Below are 24918 nucleotides of genomic sequence, written 5' to 3'. Positions count from 1 at the left end.
AAGTTCAAAGAAAAAAACAGAAAACCTATTCAAATAGTGATGTTCATCTTGGCTTGGTATGTAGCTGTGTGGTCATGGTCAGTAATAAGTCCTATATCTATATATGTAGACATCTTTTGTATTTTACAGAGTATGTTCACATAAGTTTTCCCATTTGGGCCTCAAAAAGTGTGTTAGGTAATTAGGACAAAAATTATCACATCCGTTTTGCAAATAAGGAAACTGAAATGCCAAGAATTTAAATCATTTTCTCAGTAAGATATCTGTTTCTGGCTCCCAGTGTGCGCATCTGTAAACAGGTCCGTGCAGTGGTGGGGGTTACATGGTCTAGAAGCTCCTTTCCTCTAAGTATGTTAGGATTTTATTACAGTTCAATCTTCAAAGCCACCGTGCAGGACAAATTTTATTGGATGCCAGAGCAACTTTAGCTAAAGTCTTCAAACATAGCTTTAGATGAGGGGTGGGGAAACTTTTTTCTGCCAGGGGCCATTTGGATATTTATAACATCCTTGAGGGCCATCCAAAATGTCAACCACATTCATGGCTTACTGCAATCTTCATTTAACACTGTGGGCACCCAAGGTTCTCCAGATCTCCGTCTGTGAGAGCAGAAGGAGAGTGTGTGTCTACACAAACACCACTGATGGGGACTGTGTTGTGTGGTCATGGGCCACCTCTAGAGGGCACAGGAGTATGGGGGCTGGGCAAGGAGACTGATGACCTGGACCTCAGAGACTTACACTGACAGTGCAGGGCAGTGACCACTGTCTGTCACTGGAAGTCACCCAAGCCTCGAATGCAGCTACACACAATGTGCACGAGTCCTACCAATAGAACAGTAAGTAAGAAAGTGAGCTGTAGCCCGGCCGGGCGTGGCTCAGTGACTGAGCGTCGACCTAGGATCCAGGAGATGGGGGTTCAATTCCCGGTCAGGGCACATGCCCAGGTTGCGGGCTCAATCAATGACTCTCTCATCACTGATGTTTCTATCTCTCTCTCCCTCTCCTTTCCTCTCTCTGAAATCAATAATGATATATTTAAAAAAAAAGAAAAAAAGAAAGTGAGCTGTAAATTTCCTTTTGGGAAATAACATCAATGTGAAAAAAGTCTTCTCTCAAAAGCAAGGGAATGGAGGACTTTGCTTTGGGGGAGATGCAGTGGGCTCTTCTCCCTGTTCTTCCCCTAAGCACAACAAAAACTTTGGAATATATATAATATAATATATAATATATATGATGTATAATCTACATTTTAAATATGCTTTTATTAATTTCAGAGAGAGGACGGGAGAGAGAGAGAGACAGAAACATCAGTGATGAGTCATTGATCAGCTGCCTCTTGCACGCCCCCTACTGGGGATGGAGGCCACAACCTGGGCATGTGCCCTGATTGGGAATCGAACCGTAGTCTCCTGGTTCATGGGTCGATGCTCAACCGCTGAGCCACACCAGCCAGACTGGACTTCATATGTTTGAAAAACATAAGAAAAATGAAAGGGCCTGGCAGGGCGTGGCTCAGTGGTTGAGCATCGGCCTAGGATCCGGGAAATTGAGGTTCGATTCCCGGTCAGGGCACATGCCCGGGTTGCAGGCTCGATCCCCAGTTGGGGGCATGCAGGAGGCAGCTGATCAATGACTCTCTCATCGCTGATGTTTCTCTCTCTTTCTCCCTCTCCCTTCCTCTCTCTGAAATCAATAAAGATATATTTTTTAAAAAGTCAACTTACCTTTATAAAAGAAAAAGAAAATGAAAGGTAGAGAGAGGAAAGCTGACTGCTCAGGACCTGGAGAAAGATACGGCGGAGAGCTTCCTGGCTTTTTCAGTTTGGGGTTTTTGCTTCATATGCGCCAGCCCAGCAACCTGGAAACACTTATAGGTGCAGACAACCCTCTCCCCCCCCAAAAAAAGCCCTCAGCAAAAGCCTGCTCTGTCTAACCAAAGGATCAGGAAAGGGGCAGACTAGCAGGACAGGCAACCTTCAGACAATTACTGCTTGTCTCCAGCCATAGGAAAAAACTGTGGCCTCACCACACCCACCCCATCCCCCGCCAGCAGAGAGGCTGGATGGGGAGCGGAGATTCCCGCCCTTCCAGGCTGTAACAAGTTGCCCCAGTTCCTCCCCATGTTGTGGTGTCAGAGATGGACCTGGGTCTTTGATTCCAATGGCGCTAATGAGTTTCTTACCCAAGCCATGGTGTCACTGGGACTTTACCACCACCTGGCAGGAATGAGCATCCTCTTTCCAATAAAGGTGATTCACAGCAGGTCCAGTGGAGAATCAGGACTATAACCACCACCCGGTGTAATGAGGCCACCCCTACCTCAGTGCCCCAGGAGCAGCAACAGGGCACTCTTGCCTTCCCCAGCCAGGGAGGTGTCAGTGGAAGCCTGCTTGGGAACTGATCTCCCACCCCTGCACAGGAGTACTGTGTAACCCCTCCCCATGGGTGTCTCTGGATACCGAATGGGGAGCCTGGATTTTCACCCCCACCCAGCCGTCACCATATGCGCCCCCCCGCCCCCCCGCCGCTGCAGCTGTGCCAGAGGAAGCCAGCCAAATAATGCCTCAAACATCCAGGTTTCACCTGAAAATCACTCATCACACTAAGAACCGGTACGAGCTCCAAGTGAATTAAAAAGACACCAACGGACGCTAAGATCCAGATGACAAAGTTTTCTAAGTTCCAACCACACTTGAAACAAATGAAAAGATAGTCTCAGCAAATAAATAGAAAGTCTCAGCAAAAGAAAAAAGATATAAAGAGCTAAATAAGAAATTTAGAACAGAACTATATAATTACACACTCATTTCCACAAGTCTAGTGGATCCCATAATAAATTATTAATTTGGGGGTAACACTATATAACAGTTAATTGGTGCATCTTGGCCTAAGCGAAAGTCCATTCACAGCCAATGGACAGGAAGCCCCAGCCAGATTTGAGCGGGCTCCTTTTGACACAGAGACTAGCCAGTTACTTCTCAAGGCAGTGGCTACAAGCTATAGGACCTCTTACTCTCTTCGGTTAGTCAGTTGGCCACTATTAAAGAAGGAGGCCCTACATGGCTTGGAATTACTGACTGCTAATGAGGACCACCCGAGACTCAGGTCTTTGCTTCCCCCAAGGCAACAAATCCTACCAGAAAAGCCCCCATTTCAGAATTCCCAGGCTCACCCTGGACCTTGTACTGGTGTCTCCATGGCCTGGCTCCCCCCACAACTGGGTTTGGGTAATTGGCCCCAGGAGCTCCATGCAGAGCCTCCAATCTTCTCCACCCCTGAATGCAAATCCCCAAGGCTGGGACACGCCCCCTTCCCTGACCTGAGGCAATGGCAACTTTCTCAGCCTTGTGAGGGACACACCATAGTCCTGGGATCCCAGCCACCACCTAAGGACAGTCACTCTATACAACCATGGTGGACCATTGTTCTTCACGGAATTGGCAACCTTTTGTGGCCTTGATTGATGCCGGTTCCCACATCCTGCTACTCCCCAGAGATCCCACTAAAGTTAAGAGAGGAACTCTTACCTTCTCTGAGGAGTTACAGGACATAAAATTGAAGGCAAAGAAGTCTACCCTACTGGACCATTGACTCCCTTGCTGATTTGGTCACCTAGGAAAGTCATTTCACTATTGAGTATCAGTTTCCTCATCTGTAAAATGTGGGTGATGATTATGCTCCCCCCCTATGCCACGGGGGTGGGGGTGGGGGGTGTCACAACAGAACAGGTGAAAATACTTCGTACCCTGGGAAGTGATCCATAGCTGTGAGGTAGAACTGGGTGATCCCTTGGGCAGATTCCCACATTTGGGATATTTTAGACAAACTGCATGAGTCACAGCATCTAAGAGTTTTATTAGTTCTCGTATAAGACAGTTTTATGGGTCTCACGCTTCTATGCCTGTGGACAATGAAGAACTTTACTTAGCGTTACCTCATCAGTGCGTTGCTGCCTGGCTGATGGATCTATGGAGTTTTATGATCTGTATGTGAAAGGTTTGATGTTGGCTGTGGGGCAGCCAGCAAAGCCCAACAGAAATCAGAAAAGTGTCAGCAAATACCCGTTCATTACCCAGAAGTGAGCTTCTTGAGGGCAGAGGCTGTCTCATTCAACGTTTTGTTTTTAGCATAGCCCAGTGCTTGGCACATTGTGGATACTAAGTAAAACTTACTTAATGGGTGGATAGAAATATTTTGGAAGGAACACAGTTGTTACCAGCTTTCTGAAATTCCCTTTCTCCATAGCCAGCCTAGGCATTTATTATTTGCCTTTTATATTGTATTTTTTGTTACATGGGTCAATATTCTATTTCACACTTATTGGAGAAAAGGCATCATATGAATATAATTGGAAAATACATGAAAGCACCTACATTAGGTTCATAATTCAAATGCCCAATCATCCTTTTTCTTCATGTAAACTAGAAGAAATCTGAAACAAATGAAAGAACCACCTTTATTCATAGATGATCTCCCCAGAGTTTTCAGGCAAGAGTAGTTTCAGGCTCATGTAATTTAAGCTTCTTGAAAATTGGAAAGTATTTCTCTTGGAGATTTTATTAGGTGTAAGAGGAAAGCCAATAAAAGACTCACATTTATAAATTGGTATTAAATCATTGCTCTTAACACACAAGGGTATTTCACAATTTAGGGATGTGCTAAGGCAAAGATGAAAAGTAGGAATGCAAAATAGAGGATGTTTTCCCAGAAAAGAACAAACCTGGTAGAGCCTCTCAATGAACTGGGCTTTGAGAATTAAGACAAGTCAACTTCTCCAGAAGCCATTTACCAATCTGCTCCCCTTCTTCTATCAACCACTCACAAGAAAAGCAGCATGACTGTGAACTGTTTTCGCAGCAACCAGCGATGCGTTTAGACATGGCACCTTTCTCGTAGCTTCCCTTCATTGGCCGTAATGAAAACTGGAAGATATGGCCTTTCGCAGTGAGGATGCTTGACTACGTGTAGACTTGTTTCCGAGAATGGCATCATACAATGTGAAAATAGAAAAAAATAATCCAGAAATTCTGTGTTCAAAGAATATAAAGAAATTGCATAGATTTTATTGTTCCTGGTGTTTCAGCTAGTTTGTGGTGAAGAGTGATGATAAGGGTTATGTGACTGTAGGGACTCTTTGAACGAATATAAAGCTTCTACGGGGGCGCATCAGATCAGGTAAGTTTCTTCCTTTGCTCCCAGAAAAAACACTAACAAGATCTTTCCAGGATATGGAAACAGGAAAGCCCTCTTGAGCCTGCCCACCAGGTGAGCATATGTCACAACCAGGATCCACTAGGCACCTGCTGCTACACTGCACCCCAAACCTGTGTCTAGGACCAGCCTCAGGGGAGGCCAAGAAGAGCTGCCAAGCCTTTCCCAGGGAACGGTAACAGAGCACACCACAGCCCCATCCAGTTACCTCTGACAAAATGCCACCAGGAGCATTCCCGGACTCCAACGTGTACAATAGCACAGAACTCAAAAGAATGGCACAGCTGAAGCTCCTACCGAGCAAAGTCAACAGCACTTCTCAAGGGGGTGCTGAATGCCAGCAGCTCACCCTAGAGCCCAGAGAGCCAAGAATATACCTCCCCGTATTTCCAAACATTCCTAGTTGAAAACAATTGAGCCCATTCTAGTGAGTTAAGTAGGAAGAAGGTTTTGTTTTAGTTTTATTTTTTCTTGTTTCACCAAAAGAAAAACTAAGTATAATCATGAGCTGCATAGCAAGATTTTGGTCAATGATGGACCACAGATACAATGGTGGTTCCATAAGACTATAACGGAGCTGAAAGCTTCCTATTGCTTAGTGATGTCGTAGCACAACGCATTACACATGTGTTTGTGGTGATGCTGGTGTAAGCACACCTGCTGTGCGGCTATTTGTAGGAAGATATAACACATATAATTATGTACAGTACACAATATTTGATAATAAACAATGTTACCAGTTTATGTATTTACTATACTATTCTTTTTTTAAAAAAAAATGTTTTTATTGATTTCAGAGAGAGGAAGGGAGAGAGAGGGAGAGACAGAAACATCAGTGATGAGAGAGAATCATTGATCAGCTGCCTCCTGCATGGCCCCTACTGGGGACTGAGCCAGCAACCCAGGCATGTGCCCTGAATGGGAATCGAGCCGTGACCTCCTGGTTCATAGGTCAATGCTCAACCACTGAGCCACGCTGGCCGGGCTATACTATTCTTTTTATCATTATTTTAGAGTGTATTCTCTCTACTTATAAAAAAAGTTTGTTGTAGAATAGTATGCTATGCCATGCTAGCAGCAGCCTCACACATCTCGTGTTTACCCATCTCTTGACTGCATCATTTTCTCTTGTGTGTGATTTAATCTTGTGTTGTTTTGTACAGTAACAAGCTGTGCAGGCTTGTAGTCCAGGAGCAGTAGGCTATCGCATATAGCCTAGGTGTGTAGTAGGCTAGACCATCTAGGTGTGTGTAAGTGCACTCTCTGATGTTCACCCAAAAAATTTGCCTAATGATGCATTTCTCATAATGTATCACATTAAGTGGCACGTGACTATGCAAGAAGTACAGTGATTTCCACAATAAAATATAGGTCTAACGAATACTAGAAATACCACTGCGTCATTTACAAGCACGATCTCATTGAAGCCTTAAATCCCCGTGTAAGGTAAGAGCACTATCCCCACTTTAACAGCTGAGGAAACAGGCTCAGCGAAATCAGCTTGCCCAAGGCCGCCCAGAGCCCTGAGATTCCAAAGTCCGTGCTCAGTCTCTCTGCCTCCCTTTCCCATCAAAACCCAACCAGCCCTTCGCATGCACTCAGGACACCGCTCCCAGGCCTAGTTGAAAAGACTTGGCTCCATTTCTTATTCCTCTGATGCATTCTCAAGCTCTTCCTCTGCTGAATCCCTCCCGTTAGTGTTCAGAGACATTTTAGTAGTTTCTCTTGTGAAAATAGATAATAAACGCCCCTTCTTTTGCCTCTCGGGTCATGCGCCAAGAAACGACAGGGCTGCATTCCGAGGAATGGGTCGTTAGGCGATTTTGTTGCTGTGCAAACCTCACAGGGTGCACTTACACACACCTAGGTGGTCTGGCCTACTCACGCCCAGGCTAAATGGGAGAGCCTACTGCTCCTGGGCTACAGCGTGCACAGCACGTTCCTGTACAAAACAACATGGCATTAAGCCAAGCGCAAGAGAAAACGACACGATCGAGAGATGCGGTAAATATGAAATGTAGGAGGCCGCTGCCACCGTAACATGGTGAAATGTTCTACAGCAAACTTTTTTATAAATAGAAATAATAGATTCTAAAATAACAATAGAAAGTCTAGTAATTACATAAACCAGTTACACAGTCGTTTATTATCATTATCAAGTGTTATGGACTGTGTGTAATTGTATGTGCTGCGCTTTTATACGACTGCCGGCTCAGGTTTGTTTGCACCAACATCACCACAAACACTCGAGCAATGCATTGTGTTAGGATGTTAGGCCGGCTGTGATGTCACTAGGTGATAGGAATTTTTCGACTCCATTGTAATTTTACGGGATAATTGTGTCTCACAGGCACCTGAAATCTGACTCATTCTATTAATATATAAGCTTTACCAGGGGGGACCATGGGTGTCCTGTTCATGACTGTATCATCCATCCAAGCATCGTACCTGACACAAAATAAGCTCTCTATGAAACTTTTGAATGGATGGATGGATGGATGGATGGATGGATGGATGGATGGATGGATAAGAGTTGGAAGCTCCCCAGACCTTCCCCAGACCTTGCCCTCTGCATTTCTTCTATCTGGCTGTTCCTGAGTTATGTCCCTTTATAATAAACCAGTAACCTAGTAAGTACAATGTTCCTCTGAGTTCTGTGAGCTGCTTTAGCAAATTGATCAAACCCAAGGTGGGGTCTTGGAATCTCAGATTTATAGCTAGTTGGTCAGAATCGTGGGTGACAATCTGGTCTTGTGATTGTCACCTGAAGGAGAAGGGCAGTCTTGTGGGACTGAGCTCTCCACCTGTGGGCTCTGACTCTCTTTCTAGGTAGATAGTGTCAGAATTGAGTTAAATTGTAGGATACCTAGCTGGTATTGCAGAGTTCCTTGGTGTGGCCACACTGGAGTTGGTGTCAGCATTGTAGGGGCCATTCCCTGCTCATGTGGCTCTGGGGCCATGGCAGGCAATATCGTGAGCTGTTCCTATGTAGTCTCATGGAAGTCCAAGGGCGGCAACTGTCTTTTCAAAACCTCCTCCAAATCCCCCACTGCATGTACACCAGGGCTTTGGAAGGGAGGTTGTCCCAATGGAGTCTGACTCAAGACTGAACAAGCCAGAGGGCCTAGTTGGGCATCATTTCTGTGGAGCTGTTGCCAGGCCACATGCTGGCAGCCGACCAGGGAGAACCTTCCTGGACCCTGGCGTGGGCCCTTAGCGCAAGGTTAGATCAACCCTGGTGACATAGGCATGTTCCCAGAAGGGGGCTAAGGAATCCCCAAATTTTCTCACACTGCAATAAATTGTAGTTCTCATTGGCATGTGCTAGACCTTAGTGGACAAAATGAAGATTTTGTCCCATTTTTTGATGGGGAAAAAGATTGTAATGGGGCCCCTTGTTTCTCTACTTTTTACCCCACCTCTGCCAACAATAGAGAGGAGACCAGCAGTCTTACACGCTCATCCCAAATTTAAAGTTCAGGGACAGCCTGGGTCTCCAGGTTGCATCTGCTCAGTGCTCCGCCTTCTGGGGCCTCGGCGTCTCAGCCACAGGCAGAGAATGACCAGGTCCTATTCCCCAAGTCTGAGCTGCAAGGTTGTCAGTGACTTCCTAAAAGCTGTAAGTATTCATCCATCCATCCATCCATCCATCCATCCATCCATCCATCCATTTCATAAACACCTATCAAATACCTCTTAGGTGCCAGCAGGAGAAATAGAAAAAAAGACTCAGTTCTTGTTCTCAAGTTGTTTTCAAAATGAAAAAAAAAAAAAAAAAAAAAAAGTCAAAAGCAAGTGTCATTGGTGCTGTGATAGAATTATCTAGAAGGCAGCACTGAACATGAAGATTTGGCCCTACCCTGGGACCTGGCGCTGGGAAACAAATCTGAATCCTGCTGGGTGAGGGTGTAGGAATTCTTCACTCATTGACTGATTCAACACATAGCTACTAAATATTCGCAACGGGCCGGGCTCTGAGGACTCGGTCATAAATGCACAGCCAAGTTCAGCGCTCAGCGCTTACATTCCAGCTGTGGCTGGGCAGGGGGTGGGGGGACATTATAAAGAAGTTAGTCATTTATTTCCCGGGTTTTATTGCATATCTAATATGTGTTAGGCGGGGTGTTAGGTGCTGGGCTTATAAAGATGGGTGAGACACAGTCCCTGTCCCTAAGGGCATTTCAACCCCAGAGAAGAGCCTGTGGAAGGCGGAGAGCAAGTGAAGGGGCCGTGTTTGGGGAAAACCTAGTCGTTCAATAGAGCTGGGGGCACAGGGTGTGGTGATAAAGGGGCTCCCTCTTAGTTATGAAACTCATCCCTGGGAAATCTGGGCAGAGTTCTTCCTGGAAACTTCATATAAACCCTCCTGAAGTATTTATTGAGGCGGGCATTTAAGAACAAGCTGTAGGTACTGGTTACATAAAAGAGCATCAGCCAGCCTCAGGTGTGGCTCTACTTGCCTGAAATACAGACTAAGAGTAAGTTTCTGACACTCCAATTTCAATTTCATCTCCCTCCCTCCCTCTCTCCCCCTTCCCTCTCTCCCTCCTCCCTTCCCTGCCTCCCTCCCTGCCTCCCTCCCTCCCCTCCTCTTCTTACCCAACTCCATTCCCAGAAACTATTGGTCCTGAACATATTGAAAAGAACCTACAATTAGGATCTGCCCTCTGAGGTGTGGTAAGAAACTAATTGGTTAATGTTTGCAAAATGCCAGGACATTTTTGAATAGAAGACCTTATATAAGTTCAAAGTATTTGTAATTATTACGCTCATTACTATAATTTGTAAGACTTAGCCATAAATCATTTCATAATAGGGTGAAGTAAACACTTTTAAAAAGAAGAAGCAGGACAGGGACTGTATATAAAGCATAGATGGCCTGTCTGCTTCTAAGGACAAGAGCTGAGTGAAGACAGGTGAGTGTAAAACAGAGTGGTGGAATTTATGCTCAGGCTTTTTAGGATGAAAAGTCCAGTCTATGGTGATGGATTGAGAATGATTGTGTCTTTGCTGCTGAGGAAACAAGAAAAGTTGTAGTCAGATAAAACTAAAGGAACTTGCAAGGAAAACCCAAGTTATAAAAGATTATGTACGTGATAGAGTAATTTTTTCTTGTCCATTACAGTACTTAAAAAAATTTAGATGTATCTTAATGTAAGTATATATTTTTGGATCTGTGAGCATTTGCAGAACAAAGAATAGAAGAACAGAAATATATGTGCACTTTGCAGGAGCTGTACAGGCCCCATGGATGTCTTTTTGTTAATTCAAAGCCAAAGGACGGAGGTGTTTGTATTTTGCCTGATGGTAACCTCTCCTCCACCCTCATGTTCACTCCCGCCAAGGGTAGCCCCATAAACCTGAAGTGATGGTTCTGTAACAGGCCTGTTTTTTCTGGAAGCTGTGAAATAACTAAGGCTGACATGTCTAACAGCTTAAGCTTGACAGGGTAAGAGGACAGACAGGAGCCTTGGATGGGACAGAGAGGCCATGGTCTGTTTGATTTGACTTTTGTTCAGAGTGGGATATTCCTAGACAGTCGTCAGCACCCGGAGAGAAGCCTCCCCGGAGTTCTCAGTGCTGGGAATTGCAGGGGGGCAAGGCCAGGAGGCAGGAGCAGAGGCCTGGCAGAGGGAAGGCGCTCCCTTCCAGGTCTCTCTCCACGCGGCAAGGATTTGCCTGCAGCGTGAAGAGAAGCCCTCAAACCTTTGAGTTCTTCTGGGCTGGACATCATTGCCCGCAATCCAAATTCAGTAAATATGTATTTTCACAGACTATGTGAAAGGGCAACTCTGCAAAAGTGATTTTAAAAGAGCCTGTATTTTACTCTAAAATGTTAGATTTTTCTCAAGGATATATGAACCTAGTGTCAGAGGCATTTTATATTTGTGACTGTTATTAATTTTTTAATTTTTTTATATATATTTTCTATATATCTCTACTGATTTCATAGAGAGGAAAAGAGAGAGGTAGAGAGATAGAAGCATCAGTGATGAGAGAGTCATTGATCGGCTGCCTCCTGCACGCTCCCTGCTGGAGATCGAGCCCGCAACCCGGGCATGTGCCCTGACCAGGAATCGAACCCCGATCGCCTGGATCCTGGGTGGACGCTCAACCGCTGAGCCACACCCGGCTGGGCTGTCATTAATTTTTTTAATGAAGACTTTAAAAATATTTTTTAATATGTTTTTTATTGATTTTAGAGAGAGAGGAAAAGAGAGAGAGAGACATCGATCAGTTACCTCCCTCACACACCCTAACCAGGCAACAAACACATAACCCGGGTATGTACCCTGACTGGGAATCAAACCGGTGACCCCTCAGCCCACGGGATGACACTCAACCAACCGAGCCACACCGGCCAGGGCATGACTGTCATTACTTTAAGGCCTGTTGGTGCATAGGTGTCTTCGAGGCAAAGGGCCAGGGTGTTGTGTGTGTGAGGAGGGAGGGGAAGGATAGCACACCGAGACGGTACAGGACTAAGACGTGATGCAAAGGCCTGTCAGCCCACAGCAAGCAAGTAACACAACAAGGTAGCAACAAAAACGGTGAACAATACGGCACGGAGCCAAAGACCATGCCTGACGCGGAGGTGCACAGCAGCTCCCAGTTCTTCCAGGATCCGAGCGGCGCCGCAGTGGGGCACAGCCACCTTCATCTCCCGGCACCGCAGGCTGTTAATACAATACACACTCCGGGCTGACTGGAGGACCCTAAGGACCAGGGTGGCTGTGAATCAGGGTTTATGGCAAAGACCTGGGACAGTATTTGTGGAAAAGGAATGAGAGTCCTATGGTGGGGGAACTACAAAGACCAAAGACCTTTATTTCCACAACAATGATTTAAGGGAGGAAGAAATAGTTCTTTATGCCTTGCAAATCTAAATGATGCTATGGGAATTGCAAAGGACATGGTGGAGAGAGGAGAACCCGAATTGTCCCCGAGGGAGGCTCAGGTTGTGAGTTTCCAGGGTGCCCAGCAGGCCTGCCGTTGCAGCTTGTTGACACTGGCACGCTGCCTGTCACTGCTTTGCTCGCCAGGAAGGGAGAGGATGGGTGCCACTGTAGACACTGTGCTGGGCGGGCATCATGGGCCCTGGGCTGTCTTGGCCAGGCATCTTAATAATGGTTTCAAGCGCTGGGAGCCACAGGGGTATTGCCAGATTAGTCAGGTAGGTAACTGACGGGCCCTCCCTGAGCACCCCAGCAATGCCTGGCGACCCCTGCTAAACACAGAGTGCTGTCCGGCTCCTGTGAAGCTGGGTCATGGAGCTTGGCTTGTAGCAACATGTGGTGTTTATGTCCATTGGTGCTTCTTACCCTTTCCTGATGGAACTGGAAAAACGACAGGAAGGAACGCTGTGTTTCCAAGTAATTGTGTATTTGCCTAGACTCTTCATTCGAGGGCTTGCTCAACAGATATTTACTTGTGCTTGGAGCGTGAGGTAGATGTTGAGTCTCATTCGTCCACTGGGGTTTCCAAGAGGAAGTGTCCCCCCCGCCCCCCCAAGAAAAGTGGCAAAATGCCCTGGGTTTAGCATCCGGATACAAGCAGGGGTTTCTCCATAAAGCCAGGGAGACGCCTCTGTAAAGACGAACTTTCTCTGAGCTTTTCCAAGCTCAAGTGGCCCTTTCTCGTTCAGTGCTGGGGGCTCAGTGGTGCTGAATAAATGACTCCTGTTGGGTGATTGTCTCTGAGAGTTCCTGCAGACCCAGCTAAAATTTCAAACTCCTGTATCTTTTCGGGGTTGGGACCCAGCATGACATTTTCTGCTCAACTAAGGGGAATCAGGTAGAGCATCTCAGTGTTGTAGGAAGAAAACCAAATGGTCGTGTCTGAGGGCAGGGACCCCTCGGTGTAAGAACACTTAACTCAAATGTCTTCCCTACTGCTTCTTCATTTGTTTTTGTTTTGGCTGTGTTTTTAAATTTTTAAAAATTTTCAGTTATAGTTGACATTGAATATTGTATTTGTTTCAGGTGTACAGTATAGTGGTTAGACTTAGGGAGTGATCCCCGCCCCCCCAGTCAGTCTAGTACCCACCTCACAAACTCTCCTTCGTCTTGAGACGTAACCTGTCTGGGTGTTTGGAAGGAACCACCCATAAAAACAACCTTGAAACAAAAGAGATGAGAAAAGCATTATGAGAGTGACGGATGCTGTGTTTAAATGCGCATTCCCACCTATAATGATAGTAATAATTCGAAATGATAGGTAGCCAGGCTCAGCTGCCCGAGGGAGGAGATGGGAACACCCTGCAGTGGGAGGAGTTTTGGGAGGTGAAGGATTTGGGGGCAGGTGGCCTGCTCCTCCAGCGCTTCCTGGGGTCAACTGCAAACTATGCTGGGTGCAACTGTGCATTCGTTTGGTAGCTGGTGGGGGAACCAGGCTCTTTGCACACATGGAAGGTGAGTAGAGGAACAGTTGGGATGAAAGAGAAAGTGCACAAGAGCCAGTGTGAGGGCAAGGGCTTGATGGTGACCAGTGTCAGAGCTCCCCTACAGTGAGCACCTGAGGGGTTCAGTCCTGGACCCCTGCCCCAACCTGACTTCATGGGGACTTGACTTTGCTGGTGGAAGTAGCCTGTCTCTCCATGTCCCCCACCCCGGGCTCTGGCCCAGGTTTGTTCCTGCCCAGGAGCTTTACAGAGGGGAATGGGGAACATGGCTTAAGGTGGCCAAGGGGGTCTGAGCCCCCCGGCGGGGGCTTAGAGCGGTGGGCAACGTCTTCCAACTCCTTCCAACAAACAAAACAAAGAATATGTTCCAGGACACAGGACAGTGTGACCTTTCCTCTAACCTGAAGGAAGAACCCAAGTTAAGAGAAACACGAACACAATTCTACTCCTTTTTGCATTATTTTTTGATGATAATGAGGCTGTTGGGATCAGACACATGCATCGGAAACCTGCTGTTCGGGATCCGGAGTCAGGGCACCATGATGCTTGGTGCTGAGGCCGAGGGACCTGGGTCCCTGTGGGCCAGGCAGGAGTATCGTCATTTTAAGCTAATTGAAAGGATGGGCCCGGCCGGGCGTGGCTCAGAGGTTGAGCATTGACCTAGGGTCCAGGAGATTGGGGTTCGATTCCCGGTCAGGGCACATGCCAGGGTTGCGGGCTCGATCAATGACTCTCATCATTGATGTTTCTCTCTCTCTCCCTCTCCCTTCCTCTCTCTGAAACCAATAAAGATATACTAAAAAAAAATAAAAATAAAATAAAAAGAAGGATGGGCGGAGCGAGCGCCCTGCTTTTGCTTTTTACATTATGATTCAAATCATTCATTTTCTTAGTTTAGACATGGGGAAGCTTGTTCTCTTTTTTTCACACCTTTCCATAGAGACATTACAGACTGTTATGATGATGATTGATATTTTCACATCTTCAAGCTAATTGTATTTTTAAATCATTTTAGGAGCCGGGGAGTCAGAACATCAGTATGTCTGCGCTGTGGATGCTTCTGGGCCTCCTTGCCCTCACCGGTGAGTAAGCTTCATTCTCCCAAATGACCTTGGAGATGGGAAGGATACGCACAGGATTGTGGCAGTACTTCCGATACGTAAAACTGCAGTGGGAAATGTTATGTTTTTCTAAGCTGTTTGCCAGACGCTGGAGTAGGACCAGCCTGAGGAGCAGCCTCTCCCGGGGCCCCACAGGAGGAGGGGCTCCTCCAGGCTGCGGGTGGGCTTACATGGAGCTGCTTGGAGCCGGACTTTAAGTAATACCATTGATAACTGTTCATCATTTCTCTGTAGAAAGTCCTCCACCAAAAGTACTTGTGGAATTAATTAATAGAGTATGTATTTCCAAGGAAGGATTGAGCCGGTTTACCATAACAAGACTAATGTAATTCAGTAGAAAGCTAGCATTGAGGGGTCAAGGAGATGCGACTAAGCTAACCATTGAGGCTGACAGAGTTGCGATGCTTGAATTTTAGATTCAGTCCTGTTTCCTTGTAGCTGGGGCGAAAAAGGAAAGTACATGCTTTTAGGTAAATAAAGGGAGGAAGTGTCATTCCTCAAGAAAAGCAATTTTTTTTTTCCCTGGCTCTAAATTCTAAAAATTTCTCAAATGGGGTCAGTCTTACATTCATGCATTTATTTGTTGACCCATTCATTTAGCAAATATTTAAAAACTCCTCTAAGGAATTTTGGGGATACAGTATAAGGAAACTGAGGATGTAATGTGGTTAGGGAGTGGCCAGGAGGCAGGGATCAATGAATGACACAACCAGCTACTATGAAGGTTATTTGCCACCAGGTATAAAAGTAGGGTGTCCTGACTAAAAACAAAAACGGACACGTTGGCTCGTTTAATTTTTAGTAGACTCATAAAAGACCAAGCCATTTCACTTTCTCATTTCTCTTAGAGTACTCACCAAAAGTTTTAAAGGAGAAGTACATTCTCCGAAATACTAGAGTTCTCAGATGTCAACCCTGTGAAGGTCTTAGAAGAAAAGACAACCTTAAAATACATTTAGTAAACAGGCAGTGCACATATGATAGGCAAGAGACATTTTCCCAAAGACTTGCATGCACATCCTTAAGATCTAATGATATAAGCTACTTTCGTCAAAGAGTAAAACAAGTCAAAAAAAGTAATCTAATGAGAGGTCCTTAGAGAATTATAATAGTGGGGTGATGCTCTGGAGGGGCAACTTCCTGCCACCTGTGGGTGTCTTGTTACTGGTGGGTAGGCCCTCCTGGTGTGAATGATGAGTGCTCCGGAATGTCCTTCTTTTCAGTGGCCTTTGCAGAATCCTGAGTGTAAAATGCCCCCCCCCCCCCCCCGTGCTGGGAATGAGTGGGGGTTAAGGAAAGAGACAATACAGGGCAAAGCGTGAAAGGGAAGCCGTGGGAAGAGGGAGCCCCACGCGGAGCCCAGGCTCCTACCCCAGCACGTGCCCTGCCCTCTGCGGTCTCCAGTGGCCCCCCAGACCTGCCCCGAGAGCCGCGGAGCCAGCTCCAAGTGGCGGTTCCCCAGCAGCCCCCTCACTTGGGGTCTGGGCTGAGATCCCAGGGAGGCTCGGGTTTATACGTGTTTCTCCAGAGCAAGCCTAAGTGTCTCCCCAGACCAGCGGGTTAGGGGGTTGGAGGGAGACATGCTGAGAGTTCACATAAAAAGGGAGACGGGAACTAGCTGACGGGGAGCACACGGCCTCGGATCTGGCTCCGGGACACCCACTCGACAGCCCCAGAGCTTTGCCAGGAGTGGAGCTGCGCCAACAGTTCCTCCGTCTGCGGGATATGAGGTGAGAATTCAGTATCCGGGAGGCCCTGCGGTCGTTTCTTAGCCCCTGTGCTGTAAGTTGCAGGAGGGTTTCCGCTGCGGAGTGAAGTCCTTGTTGTCACTGATTTCGGTATAGCTCTGTGCGTTCATGGCACTTCATTCGCGGGCAGAAGGATGCTCAGAACTACTCTAGCTCAAGGTCTTAGGTTGACATTTTCTCAATCTGTAGGCTCATCTGAAAGTGGCAACTGGGGATGCTATGGAAACATCCGAACCTTCGACACCCCCGGGGCATCTTGCGGGATTGGAAGGCGCCGAGGCCTGAACTACTGTGGTAGCTAGAACCTTCCTCTTCCTCTCCCTTTCTCTCAGAAGGTGACTCCTTTAGGCAAGGGTGGCTTCAACAGCATTTTGTCCCTGCCCCTGATACCCCACCCCTATGTCTCCCAGTCATTTCCCACAGGTTTTGATCCTTTCAGCTTACCCTTTTTTGATCCCCACTGTTTCCCACAGTCCCACGCTATGGAGTGATGAAAAGAGCACTGGACATGGAGTCCAGAGACACTGTTGGGTGCTGGCTCTGCTTCTTAGCCCCCCTCTGAGCCTCTGCTGAGATGGGGACGATAGTACTTTACAGTGTTGTTGCAAACTCTGGTCATAGCGTGCACGAGAGTGCTTTTGAAACTGCAGACGTGCTTCGAAGGTTTAGTGGGCCAGCCAGGGAGTAGGACTGGTTTCCACTTTGCCCAGCCTTCTTGTATTTCATAAAGGGTACAGTGCGCACGATTTCTGGGTATCACTGGAGGGTGGAGAGGTGGGCGAGAGTGAGCACGCCTGTCAGGAAAGCTCCCCAAGGACTTCTTGAAGGGTTTGGGAGAATTTCTCCCTCACATCCTGTGCTTGGGGTAGCTGATGGGTGTGCATTTTACTGGGTAAGTCTGTCTGGGTGCTTAGGATGGGGCCAGTGGAGCCTGTACCCGTGGGATTTTCCTGGGAGGACTGGAGCTGCCCCAGCTGAGGGGCACTATGGCCACAAAGGACGCTGCCTCAGGGGATGCCAACCCAAGCTCAAAGGAGGAGAATCATAACCTCCGTTCTAGGAAAGGCCACCAGAGGTTTCAGACCCCAAGCAGGGGCTTCTCCGTCCTCAACTGCTGCCCAGATGCTTGGCGACTATTTTCCCTCTCCTTCGGAGCTCCCGTGTCAGCACAGGTCGCACCCAGCCACACCCTCCCTTCTGGGTTTGCTGTAGGAGTTCGTGCTTCGGAAAGGCTGGCTGAAATAGACATGCCCTACCTCCTGAGGTACCAGCCCATGATGCGGACCGTCGGCCAAAAGTACTGTGTGGACCCTGCAGTGATCGCTGGTGTCGTGTCCAGGGAATACCCTGGCGGCAACGTTCTGGTCCATGCTGGCAATGTGGACGATGGAATCAAGGTGGTACAGGTAACCCTCCACGTGGGCATCGTGTTGGTGGCACAGCTCCAAAAGGACACCTTCCCATTTGTAGCGCGGATGGTACCCCTGGGGCACAGCCCCGTAGGCTCCCTGGAGCCCTGAGAGCCCATCTCTGCCTGAGAGGGGTGAGCAGCCCCATTTCTGCTTCATTTTGAGCCATAATTCCTTTTCAAAGTAAATTACGCCGTGTGTCCAGGGTATCATCATTGATACACTATTCTGGATTTCCTGTAAGGCTGGCAGGAGAAATATCACAGGTTGAATCCTTGCTTTGTTATCTTGTTAACCACATGACCCTGGATAAAGCATTTAATCTCCCTGGGCCTCAGTTTCCTCACCTATAAAATGCCATCCTCAGAAATGATATGAAGATTCAATGAAATAATGTGAAAAAGTACATGCCAACTGGTAGATTCTTAAATACTAAATTCCTTTTCCCCCCCTCTCTTCTTTCTGCACAATTCTTAGTTCTGAAGGTCAAGGTTTTTTTTTAAATTTTTTATTTATTGATTTTTTTTTTTTTTTTTTTTAGAGCGAGAAAGGGAGAGAGGGAGTGAGAGCAAGAGAGAAACATTGATTTGTTGTTTCACTTATTTATGCATTCATTGGTTGCTTCTTGTATGTGCCCTGATGGGGGATTGAACCCAAAACCTTGGCGTATCTGAGCGATGCTCTAACCAACTGAGCTACCCGGCCAGGGCCTCAAGTTTTATTTTTGCAGGGATCTGCCTGGCTTCACTTGTTGTCTGATAGAGACTTTGAAGGAACCGGTCATTTATTAACCCACTGCCGAATTAACTCTGCACTAGGTGACTGGGTAATGGCAGGGGAGACGATGAGGCCACAACTCTTTCTATTAAATTTCACATTGTTGTAGGTGTTGAGAAACATGTAAGTACTGCAGTAATTTTTTTTTAAGCTTTTAGGAAAAAATATTCCTCAATCATCTTTATTTTATTTTTTTAATCCTCACCTGAGGATATTTTTTCCATTGCTTTTCAGAGAGAATGGAAAGAAGAGAGAGAGAGAGAGAGAGAGAGATTAGCTGCCTCCCGCACAACCCTGCAACCAAGGCATGTGCCCTTGGTTTGAATCGAACCTGGGACCCTTCAGTCAGAGGGCTGACACTCTAACCACTGAGAAAACTGGCCAGGGCTCAATCATCTTTACATTAGCTTCCCATTAGTACTTTGTATGACACTTTACAATTTAAAAGTACTTTCAAATGTTATCTTAGTTTGATTTGGGGGCCCCTCCAATAATCTGATGAATTGGGGCAGGTGAGGAAGTGAATTTGTGAAGAGGTTGTCATTGCTGCAAAGTCACACGGTGGCTGGAAAAAGCAGCCTGGGGCCAAGGACAGCTTGGGTGCTTCAGAGCAGGCATCATTCCTGCCGTCCTGTTCTGCCTCCTTTGTAAAGTCTTGTTCTTGGGGAAAGGATGAGTCCCTCTGCTTTAAAGATGAAGAAAGAATTCCCCAGAGTCAGGTATTCCTTCTAAATACGGTGAAACATTATGGAATGGTAACCAGAGGAGTGGAAGAAAAGCTAGTGGCACCTTTAGACCTTCAGATTATCTGGAAGGATAATTACAAGTGCAGATAGAAAAACCCTTTCTGAGCTGTTCGGAGGGTTTGTGGAGGCAGCGCTGAAGGAGGGCATCAGGCTGGAGCCCACCCTCCCCGTCAACCTTGGCTTCCATCCTGCCTCCCACCAGTGCAGCGAGGCAGCAGGGAAGTGTCTGCTCCTTCCTTCCTTTGCCCAAACTTTGTAGCTTTACTACTTGTCCCCAGGGAGACTGAAGGGGGCGCTGGTTCTTCCAAATGAGGAAGGAGAGAGAGAGAGAAGGGACTTGAGAAAGCACTGATAGCGGGAAGCCATGTCACCCCCCCTACCTGGCTCACCTGGCTTCTCCTCTGCCTCCCTCCCTCTAGGACACGGGCCATTATGTCCCCACGTCCTGGATCAGTGAGTCCCAGCTGTCCCAGATGACTGAGGTCCTGACTGTTAGAATCAAAGAAATCCAGAGGAGGTTCCCAACCTGGACCCCTGACCAATGCCTGCGAGGTAGGTAGAGCCCATGGGTCTGTGGTTTCACAGCCTGGAACAATGGGGACAAATGTATTGCACGTGCCAGATTCCCCGAAATCTCAGTTGCTCCCCAATAATCACTAGAAAAGAGAACCTAAGTTAACTGCTGGGCACCCTGAAGCAATGAGGGGCTGTGGGGTCAGCATTAACCTGTCTCCCAAATTCCAGGTGGACTCTGTGCCTACGTTGGAGGTCCTAACTACGTCAGAAGCAGCCAGGACCTGAGCTGTGACTTCTGCAATGATGTCCTTGCACGAGCCAAATACTACAAGAGACATGGCTTCTAACATTTCAGATCAACTCCAAGGTCACTCTTACACATAAGGCCTCATCTGCCCCACAAATCAAACTAGCCAATGTGACTTGTAATTGAGAATCTGAGTTTGACCTGAAGGGTGTGAAAATAACATGGAATACATTAAAGGAAGAATTATCCTCTGCATTTTGTGGTCTGATGTGTTTATGTGTAAGTCAGGGGTTGTGTCTCTTTAAAGGCAATTCCACGGAAATCAGCTGTAATGTGGATTTCCATGAAATGAATCCTATACCTCATTGACTAGCATTGCCAGATTTAGCAAATAAAAACACAGAAAGCTGCCCTGGCTGGGTGGGTCAGTTGATTGGAGTGTGTCCCCTGCACCCAAAGGTTGTGGGCTCGATCCCCAGTAGGGGTATGTACAGGAGGCAGCTAATCAACATTTTTCTCTCTCTAAAAATCAGTGAAAACATATCCTCGGGTGAAGATTTAAAAATATGCACACATGGAAAGCTCAGTTACATTTGAAATCCAGATAAAAAATGAACAATTTTATTTACTCCTCTCCTGAATATATGTTGTTTTATTGATTTGAGAGAAAGAGGAAGGGGGAGAGAGAGAGGGAGAAACATTGATGTGAGAGAGAAACATCAGCTGGTTGCCTGCCATCCATGCCCTGACCAGGGATCGAACCCACAAACTTTCGGTGTATGGGACAATGGTGTACCGGGGCGATGCTCCAAACAACTGTGCCACCTGGCCAGGGCAATAATGAACAATTATTTTAGTATAAGTCCCACGCAATATTGGGAACACATTTGTGCATATGATATTTTACCTGGCCACTCTATCATTGATTTTTCTAATAAAAATAATAGTTTTGAATTTAATTAAAAAATTTGATGAGATAAATTTTGATGAGATGGTGGCCAGCCCCATCTGCTGAGTGGAATAGTTTCAGGAGAGGCACCTGTTAACTTGGCAGCATTTTTTAAAACCCCAAGTCAGTCTCTCTGTCATCTACGTTACCTTCTTCCCTTTTCTGAACCACAGACTTCCCCCGACTCAGCTGCACGATCCCCCTGTTTGGGACACACAGTGATTCTCCAGCTGAAGCACCGACCATGTCCCACACTGGTAAATTATTTCATTCTAGGGGGTGTATTCTATAAAAGTCATCCATGTCCCATTCTATTGACTGTATGATATCACTACAGAGTGTCATTCTGGAGTAAGTATCCTTTCAAGCAGAAAGTTTTTGAAGCAACTCCTATGTGCTCAGCACTATATTAGAGTCTCTGCCCTCAGGAATGGTTAAATCATAAAGGTTAGTTGGGGACAGCAGCCAACTACATATGTGCACAAGGTACAGACTCAGGCCTGTATCAGGAGACAGCGTGAGGAGATCATCTTCTGTATCAGGTGCCTGGGGAACCTGCTTATGACCACTGAGGCCCTTGACCTTCCCCAGTGCCACATGCACATGATGATGATGATGATGATGATGATGATGATGATGATGATGATGTGTGTGGTGGGTTAGGGTCACCAACCATCCTGGTTTGCCTGGAGTTGATGGGTTTTCTGGGATATGAAACTTTCTAGGCTAAAACTGGGAAAGTTAATGGGGACCTTTCTGTGCAAGTCCAGGTGAGTTGGTCACCTGAGCTGGGCCCCACCCCTTCGGGGAGGTGTTTGGAAACCCTTGAGGACAGTTCTCTTCTGTCCCTCCCTCCCTCCTAACTCTCTTTCTTTCATTGCTGCCACCATGCTTGGGGCGAGCATGGAAGATGGGGTGGGGCCTTGTTGGTATTTTGTGGTGGGGCAAAGGATTCTAAACATTTTGCCCTGAGAAAGATGGTCCCACCTAGTGAAGACCCTATGAAGGGATACACACATATATACATTTTAATGGATTAATTAATGTAATATGCGTTTTATAAACCTCCTGAGTTAGCCTTTACAAACCAGAAATACTTTTTTCCCCCCCAAAATTAGGAAGCTGTCCTTTTGAAACATAAACCTGTAGGAAGAAAGTGCCCCTATGGGCCTGTCGCTGTGGGAGTTTAGCCTCTAGGTACCTGCTTCTCGCAGAAATAAGGAATTTATTTTTCCTCGGATAAAGGTGAATTTAGGATAAACTCTGAGGGAATAGAATGTATAGCAGATGGTGCTGTTACCCTCTCAAAGGGGGACAGGCTACTCCTGTGGTACGCAATGACTGGAATAGAGCCGCAGGACAGGATTGCGCCTCCGGGCTGTGTAAACAGGGCAGGCTTTCTTTCCGTCTTCATAATCTCTGCAGGTGATCAGCCATGTCCCTGGGACTCTGACTTATCGAATAAGCATAAGTTCAATAAGAAAACTGCTTTCTTCTTGATGTGTTGTAGAGATTTTTTAAATTCCTTATAATACAAAAGAGAAAGAATATTTGGTGAAAGGTCACTAAGCTCTGGGCTGACAGTCAGCTGGCTGTGTAGGGAACTGGTGTCCCGGAGTAAGTCTTAATCACATCAAAGGTTCAGGTTTTCTTTTTAAAGTGCAAGGCTTTCATCGGGATGCCAGAGGTTTCTTCATGGAGGTTGTGGATTATGTCCCACACTGTCCCATAGTGGGGCTTTGGAGGGAACAAAATTATATGCATGTGTTCAATCCACTCTCTTCACCCGGAATCCTGGCTCTTGACCACCATGTGATGATAGTTGAGGTAAAATTTGAAGAATGCAGAGGACTTTGCCAGGAAATAATAGACATAAGAATATTAGACGGGAAATGTAAGTAAAGGCATGGTAGCTTGCAAAGGTGGGTGTGGCCTGGAGAAGGTAGGTGAGTGCATGTTACTGGAGCCTGAATTGCAAAAAAAAAATCCCGGGGAAATCTGGCAGATGGGAGTGGACAGCTGGGCGAAGCCAGATTATAAACCAGCCCTTCAGGATATGCCAAGGACCCCAGAAGCTGTCCCAAAAGTAAAAGGGAGACATCGAAGGATTTAGAGCCTAGGATCTGATCAGATCTGCAGATTGGCAAAGTCACTCTTGTCACTGTGGGGAGGGCAGATGACAGAGACACCAGCCTGGATGCATGAAGATGGGTGAAGAGGCTGCTGTTCTCAGGGCTTCAGACGCAAAAGGCAGAGGGAATGGAAAGGACAGTGTGAGTGTGAAAGAGACTTAGGAGACAGCGCTGACATGTCGGTGATGGGTTACGTGACAGCTCTTCCCTACGAAAATAATTGGTCTTAGAAAAAAAAATTTTTTTTAATTTTTTAGCTTCTGTCAAGGAACTTTTCTTTCTATTGATGTGAACTTTGGAGAAGGTTAAACATTCTATAGAGAGTCTAGGGTTTTCTCTGTGAAAAAAGAATGTGAGCCCGAATTCCTGGCTTCTGCTGTTAATGTGATACCTAGAACGTGGTTGGTAGATCCAGGTGTGGATCACTGTGGCAGGCAGGTGCCAAGATGCCCTCCTCCTGGTGCTCATGCTCTTGTCCCCTCCCCTTGAGTGTGGGTGAGGCCTGTGACTTGCTTTGAACCAATAGAAAAAGACGATGGGATGTCACTTCTGTGATTATATTACAGAAGATTGTAACTTCCATCTTGCTAGCCAGCTCTCTCCCTCGCTGGCTCTGATGAAGCGAGGGCCAGGTTAGGGAAGGCCACGTGGCGAGGAACTGAGGGAGGCCTCGGGCCAACAGTCAGCTAGGAACGGAGGCCCTCAGCCCAGCCTCCCAGAGGAACTTAATTCTACCATCCACCATGGACGTGAGCTCAGAAGCAGGTCCTTCCATAGCTGTACTTTCAAATGAAACCAAAGCCCTGGTCGACACCTTGGTTGTAGTCCTATGAGGGACACTGAAGCCCAGAATGCAGCTGAGCTGGGCCTGGATTCTTGACCCATAGAAACTGAGATAACTGTGTTTGTTTTAAGCCACTGAGTCTGTGGCTTAAATAGATAGCTAATACCACCGCTATCAAAATAATGACAGTGTGCCTTGCCTCCAAACAAAACCTGGTTATATTTTGGAAGTGTAATCAGTTTGCAGAATCAAGTACATTATCTAATTAGATACGTATTAGGGAAACATAATTGCTTCCCAAATCACTTATCTTTTGTTTAAAAAATTTTGTTTATTTTTATTGTTTTAATTTTAATTGAAGTAATGTAAACACACAGAAGGAAAATAGAATTGTGCAAATAATAAAAAGCAGATGAGTCCTCCACTCCATCCCTCCTCACACATCCTTGAGGCAACAATTTTTTTTTAATTGTTGCATTGAATTTCATTCCATTACATGGATGTACCATTATTTAATTTCCTAAGGGAAGTCTGGATCATTGGCATTCTTCCCCTACATTTTATTATGGAAATCTTCAAACATCAGGACAGGTGAAGCTTTTACAGTGAACACTCATAGGCCTACCATCGAGGTTCTACTGTTACACTTTACTATACTTTGTGATTTATCACCTAGCTATTCAACCGTCCATTTGTCATCCACCCATTTTCTTGGGTGCATTTCAGACTAATTCTCAGACATCATTACACGTCCTCAGAAAGACTTCAGGTACCATTATCCCTTCTTCTCATTGGGAACGTCCTGTCTCCCCTCCCACTAGTGTTCTGCACTCTGGCTGCGCAATGGACCACCTGGAAAGCTTTCAAACTGCTGG

At 46.5% G+C, this 24918-nt stretch overlaps 1 protein-coding gene across 1 annotated transcript; it reads left to right on the top strand.

Moving 5' to 3' along the window:
* The first annotated feature begins 14653 nt into the window (after positions 1–14653).
* Positions 14654–20419, top strand: LYG1 (lysozyme g1). Its single transcript, XM_016209648.2, has 5 exons — positions 14654–14696; positions 16673–16777; positions 17696–17889; positions 19835–19967; positions 20160–20419. Exons 1-5 carry the CDS (start codon positions 14654–14656, stop codon positions 20276–20278), a joined length of 594 nt encoding a protein of 197 aa, XP_016065134.1. The 3' UTR covers positions 20279–20419.
* Positions 20420–24918: the final 4499 nt, after the last annotated feature.

Source organism: Miniopterus natalensis, chromosome 13, assembly GCF_054644295.1.
Source record: "Miniopterus natalensis isolate mMinNat1 chromosome 13, mMinNat1.hap1, whole genome shotgun sequence".
NCBI lineage: Eukaryota > Metazoa > Chordata > Mammalia > Chiroptera > Miniopteridae > Miniopterus > Miniopterus natalensis.
This window is presented reverse-complemented; position numbering and strand designations above follow the sequence as displayed.

Excerpts from the sequence above, each read along its gene's own strand:
- LYG1 (XM_016209648.2), top strand. The coding sequence starts at position 14,654 with ATGTCTGCGCTGTGGATGCTTCTGGGCCTCCTTGCCCTCACCG. Across the intron at positions 16,778-17,695 it reads CCGAGGCCTGAACTACTGTG|GAGTTCGTGCTTCGGAAAGG; the intron begins GTAGCTAGAACC and ends GGTTTGCTGTAG. Across the intron at positions 19,968-20,159 it reads CCCTGACCAATGCCTGCGAG|GTGGACTCTGTGCCTACGTT; the intron begins GTAGGTAGAGCC and ends CCCAAATTCCAG.